Raw genomic sequence first — 13,920 nt, 5'->3', positions numbered from 1 at the left:
TAGAAATTAACATCCTACATGCCAAATCCAGTCCATTGTGGACAGACTGTGAAAAAGCCTCAAGGAACAGATCATTCCCTGCAGTAGAAACTGTTCTAGAGCAAAGTTACAAGCATCTCACTTCATTTATCAGGCGAACCTGACCCTGAAACCATACCTAACCAGGAGAGTACAGCTGACATTTCATCTCACTTCCAAATCTGGTTCCAAAGCACAGTACCTAAAAAAGTCACAAGTATGCTTTCTCCCAGGATAAACAATAACAGTGAAAATCTATTAATGTAATTTGTTCCCGTAATAGAAAAATAAGTGGTAATTTTAGCAGGTGTTGAAATACATTTCTTAAAATTAATACCCATTCCTGATAACATTTCTTTGTTTTGGGTAATTTCTTTAGCTTGGGTAAAAAAAAAAGTCCTAACTTGATAAGGCTACCTAACATAAAACTACCAAAATAGAAAAAATACATGCTTCTTGGTAGAATGTTAGGAACAGTGGAATCAGAACCAGCCTGTTGTCCCAGCTACTATTCACTATTGTCCTGGAAATCCTGACCAGCACAGGGATGTGGGATAGACAGGCACAAATACTGAAAGGAAGGGGAAACTGTCATTTCCAGACAGTACAGTTGTCAGTCCAAGATAATCAACAGTCAAGTCTATAGAAGCATTCTGAGTTCAGTAAGGTGATCAGATAGATAGATCCACAACATGTTTAAAAAAAAAAAAAAAATTCTCATTTGCAACAATAAACCCTTAACACATGAGTTCTCAGGGCCTATATGTACAAAGGAAACCTGCACCATTGAGGTTCAGACTAGGTTGTTGACAGGATACAATGCTGTGAAGATGTCAGTTCTGGTACTGATAAGTTCTAAAATTCATCGGGATAAAAACATATGCAGCAATTGCTGAGAAAGTTTTAAATAAGACGGCCGGGCATGGTGGCTCAAGCCTGTAATCCCAGCACTTTGGGAGGCCGAGACGGGCGGATCACGAGGTCAGGAGATCAAGACCATCCTGGCTAACACGGTGAAACCCCGTCTCTACTAAAAAATACAAAAAACTAGCCGGACGAGGTGGCGGGCGCCTGTAGTCCCAGCTACTCAGGAGGCTGAGGCAGGAGAATGGCGTAAACCCGGGAGGCGGAGCTTGCAGTGAGCTGAGATCCGGCCACTGCACTCCAGCCTGGGCGACAGAGCGAGACTCTGTCTCAAAAAAAAAAAAAAAAAAAAAAAAAATAAGACTAACAAGGTTTGCTTGGCCTGATAGCAAAACATACAGTAAAGCTCCAGTACTTGAAACCGTGAGGGGATGCCAGAGTAGATGAATGGATCAGAATAAAGAGTCAGAATACGTGACAAAAATGTTACGCCAAATTATTGAAATCAGTGGGGAAAGGACAAACATTGGCATGTGTTTAGAGAAAAATGTCAGATGCCCTCTCTCTCACTGTTTGGAAACATTACCTCCAAATGTATCCAAGAGCTATCTAGAAAAAATAAGGACCTTGCCAATACTAGGGAAAAACGGAATCTGGAACCCTAGGGCGGAAGGCAAGACACGAAGCAGAGAAGCTCCAAAACCCAGCTGCCTCGTGAGAGCACAAACTTCCAAGAGGAACAGGCAGTCTCCATGCCTCTGTGCATGAGGGTCACCACAGTGCAGGGGCTGCCTTCCCTCTTTGCCCCACTCTCTGACTTGATGGAAACTTAGAAGTAGGCATGGGGCCAGCATGAGCTGTCCCAGGAGAGCACATGAGTCTGAGGCACATGTTCTTACATGTGAATGCACATGTACAAATGGATCTACATGCTCTACATGATGCCGTAGAAATATTTTCTTGACCATAAGCATTTCAAATCATGTACTTACAGTTTGGGAATAAAGCCTTTTCATCCTTCTGCAAACAATTTTCCCATACCATGGCTTCACATGCACCGTAACTGGAGGAGGAGCACAGAGGGTGGCCGAGAGGGGAGGATTCCCCGCACAGAGGATCTGATGCGAGGAGCTTCTGCTGAGGAGCTCTTGGCGCAGTGTTTGTCGAGCAGTCTGCTGCTGGAGAAAGAGGAGAACAAGAGGTGAAGCCCACTTCCTTCTAATTCATGTGTGTGGTTTAGTCTGCTTTATGCTGTGAGGGGAGACTGGTTATTGCTTGATTGATGTAAGACAGCCAGGATGGAGAAGGGAAGGTAGATTATTAGCAACAGTTTTAGTGCTGTAACTATTTAAAAGCTCTTTGAAGACAGAAGCAGTGCCCTAGATAGTATGTTTTTAAGTGAATTTCATTTATTATTTATTATTGAAAGTCAGTGTTAAGTTTTTGTGGGAAATTCATGTGGTTAAGTCTACTCAGAGGATGGTGAGTGCTGAACAGTATGGCTGGCCAGAAGCACCCTGCCCTTGGGAGCCTGAGGCATTGGTGGATGATCCCATGCTGTGAATGGGCAGGAGCTGGGGCTGCCCCTCCTCTGCATTGCCCACTTTCCTCCTTCCCATGCGTACCTTTCCTTTGCTTTCATTTGATGGTCATGTTGACCATTTTACTGAGAAGTAGAATCAGGAGTAAGGGACCTTCCCCAGGTTGTCCTCTGCCTTCCCTGCCCTCCCAGCCACATCCAGCATCCTCCCTCTATCCCCATGCTGACCCCTCTTGTTGCTGGAAAGGAACCATGCAGCTTGTCGTCCAAGTCAGCCCTTCCCTGGGCTGGGATCTCATCTCCCACCTACCCGAGGAAATTCATTCCGTGAGTGTCCCTCTAGTGTTACCATCCTCCCTATACTAGATGGTGCCCATCAGCAGCACACAGACATGAAACATGCTTCCCTGTCTTGGCCTCATTTCCCTCTTTAGCCACCACTTCATGTTTCTGCCCTCTTAATAGTAAAACTCCTCAAAAACGCTTGTGAGACTCACTTCTCCAGCCTTTCCCGGTCTCCTGCCGTTGGCTCAGGGCTGAACATGACCATGAACCCCAGTCCCTGGTAGCATCCCATACTTGCTCCTAGGATGTCCGTGGTCCCCTCCTGCCCCGCTGGATCCTCCTCATCCCCCAGCTGCCCCCCGGATTCATTCTCTCAACCTCTCCCCTGCATCATCTGTACCTCCTCCTCAGAGATTTCATCCAGTTCATGGATTTTTAAATAACATCACTATTCTGACAGCTCCAAATGTGTATCTCAGGCCTCTGAACTCCACACTTGAACATCCTACTGCTTCCTTGATATCTTCATTAGACATCTATTGGATGTCTAGTAGCCACTGCAAAGTTAACATATCCCAAATCCAGTTCCCAGCTTTCTTCCAACCAACCCCTTCCTTTGGTGGTCCTCTGTTGATGGCGGCTCCATCCTTCCAGCTGCCTAGATCAAGTGTGTTGGAATCATCCCCTCACATCAGCCCATTCACATATCCTATTGGCTCTATTGAAAATACATTCAGAATTGGACCATTTGTTATGACTTCCATGGCCACCACCTGGCTCAAGCCACTATCATCTTCCTTCTGGATTATTACAGTAGGCTGTAGTTTAGTCTTGGTAGACCTGGTGGGTGCCTTGCAAGTGAGTTAAGATGGAGGTCATGTCACTTGCTTGCTCACAGCCTCTCAGTGGTTTCCCTCTTTCACCTTCATTCAAAGACAAACTTTACAGGGGTGGCCAGAGCCCTGAGTGATTTGCCCCCATTTCCTCTGAGCTCCGCTCCTTCCTTGAACATGGTAGGCAGCTCACAGTTGGGCCTCTGAGTTTGCTGTTCCTTTTGCCTAGGACTGTCCAGCCCCCTCCATTCTCCCCAGCATCCCCACGGCTGATCTCGTACTCACTTCACATCTCTGCTCAAATGTCTGCTTCTGTTAGGCCCTCCTTGCCTATCCCCGACCTTCTTGTTTCCATGGCTCTGCTTTGTCTTTCTCATCTTCAAACCATGTTTCTCTTGTTATGTGTTCCTTGTCTGTCTCTCCTCACTAACGTATAAATTGCTTAGGGCAGGGCCTCTGTTTTGTTTCAGTGCAATATTCCTTGTACCTAGAATGATGCCTAGCATCTGGAGGAGGCTTGATGGATATGTGTTGGAAGGGTGAATGAATGTGTCCGATTTCTAAAATCAGTCTCTATAATTTAAGTGGTTTGGGATAAGATTTTTTTTTTCCTTTTTATTAGATAGAGTCTCACTCTGTTGCCCAGGCTGGAGTGCAGTGGCATGATCTCGGCTCACTGCAACCTCCACCTCCCAGGTTCAAGCAATTCTCCTTCCCCAGCCTCCCAAGTAGCTGGGACTACAGGCGCCTGCCACCACGCCTGGCTAATTTTTGTATTTTTAGTAGAGACGTGGTTTCACCATGTTGGCCAGGCTGGTCTTGAACTCCTGACCTCAGGTGATCCACCCGCCTTGGCATCCCAAAGTGCTGGGATTACAGGCATGAGCCACTGCACCTGGCCAAGATTGTTTTTCTTGAAAAGACTGGTATATGGAAGTAGACAGCTCTGGAGTACGTTAGGTGGCAATGGCATATTATTTTGAGTTAATTTTAAGCTATAAGCAGCAATCCACACATTTGGAAAATGTCAGAAGAATTAATTATAGATGCATAAAACCAAGGTAAATTAAATAAGATAAGCCAAATAAGACAATTACAAGTAATGTTAAGTAACACATAGAAGCAGTTGTTTTTGGATTAATGCCACCTTTTTCATTAAATATAAATTGGAATTGGATTTATAAATTAAAGGGAAGTGGTTTTTGTTGTTGTTGTTGTTTTTTGAGGTGGAGTTTTTGCTCTCGTTGCCCTGGCTGGAGTGCGAGGGTGTGATCTCGGCTTACTGCAATCTCCGCCTCCCAGGTTCAAGCAGTTCTCCTGCCTCAGCCTCTCAAGTAGCTGGGATTACAGGCATGTGTCACCATGCCTGGCTAATTTTTTTATTTTTAGTAGAGATGGGGTTTCACCATGTTGGTTAGGCTGGTCTTGGAATCCTGACCTCAGGTGATCTGCCCGCCTCGGCCTCCCGAAGTGCTGGGATTACAGGCGTGAGCTACTGAGCCCAGCCTAGTTTTTTTTTAAATTAAGCTTTATTATAGGAAGTTGTTAAATTTTTAATAAGTACATTTCTGCTTCTTAGTTGATGTAATAACTTAGTTATATTCTTAGTAAAAAGCAAAGGCTTAAGGCTGGGTGTGGTGATTCCTGCCTATAATCCCAGCACTTTGGGAGGCTGAGATGGGCAGATCACTTGAGTTCAGGAGTTGTAGACTAGCCTGACAATACAGCAAAACCCCGTTTCTACAAAAAAATACAAAAATTAGCTGGGTAGCATGTGCCTGTAGTCCCAGCTACTTGGGAGGCTGAGGTGAGAGGATCATTTGAGCTTGGGAAGTCAAGGTTGCAGTGAGCCAAGATTGTAACACTGTACTCCAGCCTGGCCAACAGAACGAGACTTTGTCAAAAATAACAATTAAAAAATTGGCCAGGCACAGTGGCTCACTCCTGTAATCCCAGCACTTTGGGAGGCCGAGGCAGGTGGATCACCTGAGGTCAGGAATTCAAGACCAGCTTGGGCAATATGGTGAAACCCCATCTTTACTAAAAGTACAAAAAATTAGCTGGGCACGGTGGCACGTGCCTGTAATCCCAGCTACTCAGGAGGCTGAGGCGGGAGAATCACTTGAACCTGGGACGCAGAGTTTATGCTGACCTGAGATCACGTCACTGCACTCCAGCCTGGGCAACAGAGTGAGACTCTATCTCAAAAAAAAAAAATTTAATTTAATTTAAAAAAAGCAAAGGCTTAAAAAGTTTTTAAGTATATATGGAAGATTAATGAACAATAGTTAACTTCCTAATGCTCAAATATTTTTGAATTTATTATATATTGTTTCAGGTTTGAAGATCAGCTTCAGCAATGGTTGTCTGAAGACTCAGGAGCATTCACGGATTTAACTTCCCTTCCCCTCTATCTTCCTCAGACTCTAGTGTCTCTTTCTCACGCTGTTGAACCTGTGATGAAAACATCTGTAACTACTAGCCCACAGGTGAGAAGTATACATTTGGCATTTTACATAATAATTAAAGATTGAGAGAATGACTGGGGAAAAAAAGTAGTATCATGATTTATCCTATGATATTATGACCAATAAATTATTAGCTCAAATTAGACCTTTTCTTAAACTTTATCCATATCATTGTTATAGAGACCCAACTGATTTTGAGTTTCTGCCTATGGAATAAATGAAGAATAGAAATGAAATATTCTTAAGAACTGAGTAAGACCTGTAACTGTGTGCTGATGTGTAGTTAAGGGCATTAAGGTGATGACAGCAGCTTCTCTTAGAGCACATATTGTCTGAGCTTCGGCATTACCTAGACCTCCCTTCTGGGATTAATTTTTCCTGAGGGAAACTAAGGAATGCAGAAGATAAACTCCCAAGTCAAGAGCCTCACCCAAGAGTATTCAAGTAGTGAGTGGTCAGGGTTGCCTTTCACAGCCAGATCCAAGTGGCTCCAAAGCCTAAGGTCTTTTTACCTTACCATTCTTCCTTCAGTGGTTAAAGATGCAAAAACAGAGTTTCAATCACAAATATGTGCCACTGAACAGGTAAGAACTGGGCTCCTGGACTGGCTTTAGGAAGCCCTTCAATAGGGGAGAAAAGCAAATTAAAATAACCTACTGTTTCCATTCATCAGTTGGGCAAATACTTTAAAAATGTTCATGCCCTTTGAATTATCAATTCTGACCTAAAGAATTCTGACCTACCAGATATTCCCTAAAAATTAATGTATAAAAATGTTTACTGTAGCATTAGTTATATTGTATAAAAGTAGAAGCAATAAATGTTTGAAGATGGGAGTCTGATTAAACAATTATAATACATTCACATGATAGAATAATTCACAGCCCTTGATGATGGTATTTTCTAAAAATGACTGGCTGGGCACGGTGGCTCATGCCTGTAATCGCAGCACTTTGGGAGGCTGAGGAGGGAGGATCGCTTAAGCCCAGGAGTTTGAGTCCAGCCTGGGCAACATAAAGAGATCTCATCTCTACAGTACATAATTAGCCAGGCATGGTGCTACATGCCTGTTGTCCCAGCTACTCAGGAGGCTGAGCTGGGAGGATTACTGGAGCCCAGGAGTTTGAGGCTGCAGTAAGCTATGATCATGCCACCGTGTTCCAGCCTGGGTGAAAAATGACTGACACTGGAAATTGTTCATGATAGAATACAAAGGCAAACAGTCTGTATGCAGATACCAGCTGAATGTACGAGCTAAATGAGGCTGGAAGGATGTACAATGGATAATTTTTTTTTCCCCTCTGTAAAAATAAATGACTGCTCAGATGAGGTTTCTCACATGATCCAGATCTAGTTCCTTCACAGAGAAGAGGTCGTGGTTTATTGACATTCCAAAACTGTTTAGTTTCTTTTTTATTCAAATAGAGTGACATGACGAGGGAGCAGCTGCAGCTGTCAGAGGCAACAGGAACGTGTCTAACCGAGCGGCTAAAGCACCTGGAAAGGCTGATTCGGAGTTCAAGGGAAGAGGAAGTTGCCTCTGAGCTCCATCTCTCTGCGCTGCTAGATATGGTGGACATTTGAGCAGCTGACCTGTGGGGAGGGGGTCTCTCCCAAAGAGTTTCTGTTTTTACTCAAAATAATGTTATTCTCAGATGCTTGATGCACTGTTGGAAATGTGATTATTAATCATGCAAATAAACCATTTAAGTGTCAAAGTCTCCCAGTTTTTCATAATGAAAAGTTGTTGCCCCTGTGTGACCTCTTCAATATTCTCCTATATTCATGACCACCTCAGATTGTCACCCACCAGCATATGCTCTGAGGCCGTTTGGAGCTTACATTTCCATGTAACAGGCGATTCATTCTCTCAGCAGTCCTTGATGTGCCAGACATCAGTGATGCAGAGATAAAGAAAGACACGGCCTTTGCCTGCTAAGCCTACCCAGCTTACGTCCAGGACAGTCAGCAGGTATTTATGTACATAATTCTCAGAGAATGTGCATGAGGCGTGGGCCTGAATTGGTAGCAAGGAAGAAACAGGGGATGGAACAGGGTCTGGTTGGGTAGAGGAGAAAGAATTCCTGGAGAGGAGTGCAGGGGTGTAGCTGGGGACAGTGTACTTGAGAGGGCATGATGAAAGCTTGAAGGTACCAGCTTGGTTGTGTGGCCAAGTGAGGGGAACAGGCCAGCAGGGTGAAGTCAGAGATTCTTGTCACCTTCCTCTGAGAGCTGTGAGAACCAGTTGTTGAAGATTAGGCAGAGAAGTGATCTAGTCACATTTACTTTTAAAAATGGCATGTGGGGCAGGAATCTTGCTACAGGCATTTGGGTGAAATTCAAAGGGAATAAGCCTAAGTTTGCTAGCAATTGGTGTGAAGAGGGGATAAAATTGAGCCATATACAGAAAGAGGTATTAACTGACCTGGTGACGTAGCATATGACCACCGATCTTAAACTGCCACTCAGCATCTCCTGACTGAATCCTACACCCGACTCTATTTCATGTCTTCTCGTTCTCTTCAAACCTCTTAGATCACGTCCTTCTTATTTCACTGAGAAAACAATAGCACTAAGAAGAGCACCTCCTCCTCTGCCAAATCTACCATCCAATCCCTGCTTCTCCAAACACACGCTACTCAACTCAGGGATCTTCAGTGATTAACTTCATGTAAAGACTTAATGCTATTTCTTAATCTTGACTTTAGACACTGTTGACTTCCTACAATGGAAGAGTTAGCTTCTCTTATACTGTCTTTCCCACAACATACTATCACCCCCACCCTCGACACCCACATTTCCTCTCATATTAGTCTCCCTAAGCAATTTAATATTGGCTGAAACTTGCACTCACAGTTTAGTATAACTGTATGTTTACCATTTGCTGTTGAGCCCTTTATTGGTTTATGATTACATTTCCTTTAGGTACAACTTTTGATTTTTCCTGGAGTTAATAATTACATTGTTTTTCTCATTTGCTTGGTTTTCTATGCTCCTGTCACTACTTCATCCAAAAGTCGCTGCCCTAAGTGTAAAGCTCTTCCCAACAAAGTCACGTGCATCAGGTAATATGCTCCACTTTCTCTTCAAGATGTTCCTCTGGGAACCCCCTGTCTTCCTGCCATAACTTGAACATTTCCTGGATTCCGAATCGTATTTTCTTCTTCCTTGGTTTTCTCTTCTTGATGGAGCCTGTCCTTTAGTAGCCTTCTGAGCTTGAATATCTATAATGTCTTTATTTCTACTGTAATATTATCAAATATATATTTGGTCTTTGTCTCTGCCTTCTAGTATACAACGCCTAAAATCCCTGGAATCTCCAAAGTGATGTCTTTTTGTATGCTAGTAAGATGACTGATGGTGGACAGCTCCTGTGTAGCTTCAGGATAGGGACTGGTCATCTGAAAGACCAGGGCATGATCAGAGGGGTTGAAACTTTCAGCCCACCCCCCAGACTCCCAGAGGTTGGGGGAGAGGGACTGAAAGTGATGTTGATCACCAGTGGCCAATAATTTAATCAATCATGCCTATGTAATGAAGCCTCCTAAAGACCTAAAAGGACAGGGTTCAGAGAGCTTGTGGATAGCCGAATGTGTGGGGGCTTCCAGGAAGGTGGACAGGAACACATCCACATGCTGGGAGAATGGCACATCTCAACTCCTTGCAGACAGAAGCTCCTGCTCTTGGGACACTTCTAGGCCTTGCCCTGTATATCTTTTCCTCTGGCTGTTTATTTGTAGCCTTTAAAATAGCCTTATAATAAATATGTGTTTCCCTGAGTTCCGTGAACTGCTCTTGTAAATTAAAGCCAAGGAGGGGTCTTGGGAACCCAGAAGGACAGGTAAAACAACCTGGGGCTTGTGATTGACACTGGACATGGGGCTCAGTCTTGTGGCACAGAGTCCTCAACTTGTGTGATCTGCTGCTATCTCCAGGTAGATGGTGCAGGATTGAAGCGGATACCCAGCTGGTGTCTGCTGCGCAGCTGAATGCTTGCTTGCCAGTGGGGAGAAATCCTCTACATCTGGTGTCAAAAGGATGTTGTGAGAGTAAAGAAATGGTTTTTTTTTTGGACTTATCTATCCTTAGGTTTGATTCATCATTTGAATGGGAACAGAATTTTAGATTGGAAATAATTCCTTTGTGTTTTTGCTTTTTTTGTTGCTGGAAATTTTTGAGATCACCTCTATTCCTGGTGTTCTCAAATTTCTCAATGACATTACTTCATATGTTGCCTCCCCATTCCCTCCCCAACCCCTGCCCAATGTATTGTGCTGGGCACTTTGTAGTCCTTTTGTCTAGTTTTTTATTGCTATTGAACAAATCACCCCAAATACAGTAGCTTAAATTTGAGAATTCAGCTGGGCAGCTTTCTGTTGGGATCTCTCATGCAGCTGCAATCAGGTACTGGCTGAGGTTATAGTCATCTGAAGGCTTGACTGGGTCAGCGGTCCAAGATGTATCACTTGCATGGCTGGAGGTAATGTCATACTGTTTTCCCCAAATGTCTGGCTCATGCTGACGATGGGGCTCTAAGGAGCTTGTTGAAAACCGTCAATGGGTACAGTCTGCCAGCTAATAGGTTTCTGTTTTTCTACTGGGTTATAGTTGCCAGTGTTTGCAGGACTTTTCTTGTGGGCCAGCTGTTCCAGAGGAATCCTTCCACTCTTATCTCATGCTATCTGGCTGAGTGGGAGAAGTGAGCCTGGACCCACATGTGTAGACTTTCACTCAATCCGTCTGCTTTCAGTGACCCATAGCTATGCCTCATGCCTGAGATAACACCTACTCTGATTAAACAACTGCAGACTTCCTCCACCCAAGTAGGAGAGGGGACCTGTAGTCACACTGTTCCTCACAAAAATTTTCCATCAGTTATTCCAATTTCTGCACGTTCCTGGTATTTGCTGGCAGGAATGGTCTCTTTTTTTTTTTTTTTTTGAGACGGAGTCTCGCTCTGTGGCCCAGGCTGGAGTGCAGTGGCCAGATCTCGGCTCACTGCAAGCTCCGCCTCCCGGGTTCACGCCATTCTCCTGCCTCAGCCTCCCGAGTAGCTGGGACTACAGGCGCCCGCCACCTCGCCCGGCTAGTTTTTTGTATTTTTTTAGTAGAGACGGGGTTTCACCGTGTTAGCCAGGATGGTCTCAATCTCCTGACCTCGTGATCCGCCCGTCTCGGCCTCCCAAAGTGCTGGGATTACAGGCTTGAGCCACCGCGCCCGGCCGGTCTCTTGTTGGCTTCACCCACAAATGTAAGTCTCAACTCTCTCTGGCTAAGTCAGTTATCACTTCTCCATCCATTCCCAGTCTCTATAATTTTGTTGACTTCTCTTGCTTACTGGTGTCTCCTCTCCCATTCTTTATGGGTTTTTTTTTTGGTCTTTCATTACTTTATGTGAGTAGGGTTTGGGTAGGAAATGGAGGTTAATGTTTATGCTCAGTCTGCCATGTTTAACTGAAAGTGTCTTTCAAAATTCTGCCATTAGGCTTTTCTCCCCATGTCTCCTGAGATAGCTCTTGTCAGTTGCCAATACATTGTTTTGTTGCATCCAATAATAAATTCTCAGTCTTCATTTTGCAATCCCTTCAAAGTGTCAGCAAAGATCACCATGTCTTCACTTACATTATGACTTCATATTCTTCTGGTTTTCCTCCTCTCTCTGGCCATTCCTCTATACTGGAAAAGGTTGGTGCCCCAGGGCTCATCCTGGAACTTCTCTGTTTTATGTGCATTTCCTAATTCATCTTGTCCAGTCTCATGATTTCAAACAGTACCTGAAAGCAGATGACTCCCAAATTCCTATCTCTAGCATTATCTTCTCTCCTGAATGCTAGCCTACTCAATATTTCACTTGAATGTCTAATAAGCATCACTAGTATAACTTGTCCCCACTTAAAGCTGAACTTCCCAATCAAACTTTCCCTATTTTAGGTCAGATGCAGTGGCTCATGCCTATAATCCCAACACTTTGGGAGGCTGAAGTGGGAGGATTCCTTGCGGCCAGGAGTTTGAGACCATCCTGGGCAACATAGCAAGACGCCGTGTCTCTACCAAACTTAAAAAAAAATTAGCCAGGTGTGGTGGCACAGGCCTGTAGTTTCAGCTATTCAGGAGGCTGAGCCCGGAAGATGACTTAGCCCTGGAATTTGAGGCTGCAGTGAGCTAATGATTGTGCCACTGCATTCCCACCTGGGTGACAGACTGAGATCCTGTCACTAAATAAATAAGTAAAAGACACCTCTATTTTAGTAAATGACCACCACCATGTACCCAGTTGTGCAGGCCAAAATCCTCAGAGCCTTCTGTATCTGGCTTAATGAACAAGCTGGATGCAGTAGTATGCAAGCAGATACGAACAGTGTTTTTTTCTCATGACTGTCCCTAGAAGCTTAACTGCGTCAATTCCCAGACGTAGTTTACAGTTTTTGTTCTCTTTCAGACATTAAAAAGAGCGAGTTATTTTACTCATAAAAAGTCCAGTCCATTAAAATATCAAAACTCAAACTCTTCTCCAATTGAAACCTCTTCCCTCACCTAGCTTTGCCAGGTTCAATGTGAGATTCCATCCAGGCTGAAGCCCCTTATTCCTATTCTTCATGTTTCTACATGGAGGAACTTATCTAGAGAAAAACTTCCAGCCTCTTTCTGCTTCCAGAGAAGTAGAGTGACTCATTTGGTTGAATTTCAGAGAACAGATAGGGTGGAGTGCTCAAGCTCCTCTGGGTACTCTTTCTGGGGTCTGTGGGTTGACTGGAGGGGTGTCTTCTGGTCGGCACTCAATTGCATAGTGCTCAGTGAGGCAGTTCCATAGCCCAGAGGCTGGGGGATATGTTTGTCTGACTTACGGGTGATTTAGTAGCTTGCCCTCTTGCTTGCAGATTTGAGCCTTGTCCTTCAAGCTAGCTTTTTAATTTGTGGCAAGGCTGATATGTTAATATCCACCCATCTTATTGCTGTGTCTTTTTCATTCGTTTCTGAACTGGGATAGGAAAAGGTGAGTATCCTTGATTGTCTAAAACCCCGCTGTTCCACTAGGGGGAAGATGCCTGTGGGTATTCTTTTGTCCACTCTCTCTTCCAACTTTCTTCTCCGGCTTCCTGTGGCTCACGCCCCCTTCGAAGTTAGGCTGGGGGCAGGAATTGAGGAGTGGGTGCAGAAACACTCATTAGGCTGGGGCAGCTGTAATTAGATGTTAGGGCTTCTGTGGGCCAGATGAAGACATGCTGGGTCCTTGACCTTAGGGACCACGGGCAGCAGTCTCCAGACGTCAGCCATGTTTCCAACAGTCAGACGCCTCCTGACCTGCTGCGCCCGGCTGTCCCTTCCAAGTTCGGTCACTCGCTCTGCCTCCATCTTCCTCTTCCCACTGCTGGTAAGGCTCTTCACCTTTAATTTCTCCTGAGGGCGCCCACCCCGAATTCCAGCGACCCCGTGAGCAGCTGAGGCTCTACCGCGCTCGGTCCTGGCCTGCAACGCAGCCATTCCCTGCCCCGGGCTGCAGGGCTTCTGGCCCCTGTGGTCCGCCAGGGCTGGGGGCCCTCGGCCTCACCGCGTCTACCCCATTCCCCCCGGCGAAGCCTACGCGGCGCTCAGCTTCCCAGGGACGCCCGGTGGCGCCCTCCCCCTGGTCTTCCACTGGCCCCGACCGCCCGCGCCCACCTCACCTCAGGGCGGCCTCCTGCCCCCACCCCCGGCCCCGGCGTCCGAACAAATGCTGCCATGCGACAGCAATTCCCTGCCACCCAACCTTCGCACTCGCTGTCCCTCGCTCGAGCCTCGCTCCCCATGTCCTTCCTTCCGACCTGCAGCGGGACCCTCCTCACCGGCGACTCAGACACGCTCACTCGAGAGCGCTGCGCACGAGGCCAAGCTCCTGGGACGCAAGCCTCTAAAGGGCGCGCAAGAGGCCCCG

General features: G+C 45.5%; 1 protein-coding gene across 1 annotated transcript in view; it reads left to right on the top strand.

The window, feature by feature from the left end:
- MCM3AP (minichromosome maintenance complex component 3 associated protein) overlaps positions 1-7,726 on the top strand; it is a 57,249-nt gene extending 49,523 nt beyond the window's left edge. Inside the window, exons 28-30 of the mRNA XM_011954245.1 lie at positions 1,877-2,083; positions 5,879-6,029; positions 7,434-7,726. Coding sequence (XP_011809635.1) covers positions 1,877-2,083; positions 5,879-6,029; positions 7,434-7,592 — 517 coding nt within the window. The 3' untranslated portion in view covers positions 7,593-7,726. The remainder of the gene's footprint in view (positions 1-1,876; positions 2,084-5,878; positions 6,030-7,433) is intronic.
- The last annotated feature ends 6,194 nt before the right edge of the window (positions 7,727-13,920 follow it).

This window comes from Colobus angolensis, unplaced genomic scaffold (assembly GCF_000951035.1).
Source record: "Colobus angolensis palliatus isolate OR3802 unplaced genomic scaffold, Cang.pa_1.0 Scaffold38, whole genome shotgun sequence".
NCBI lineage: Eukaryota > Metazoa > Chordata > Mammalia > Primates > Cercopithecidae > Colobus > Colobus angolensis.
Note: the sequence above shows the minus strand (reverse complement) of the source record. Positions and strands in the feature narration are given on the sequence as shown.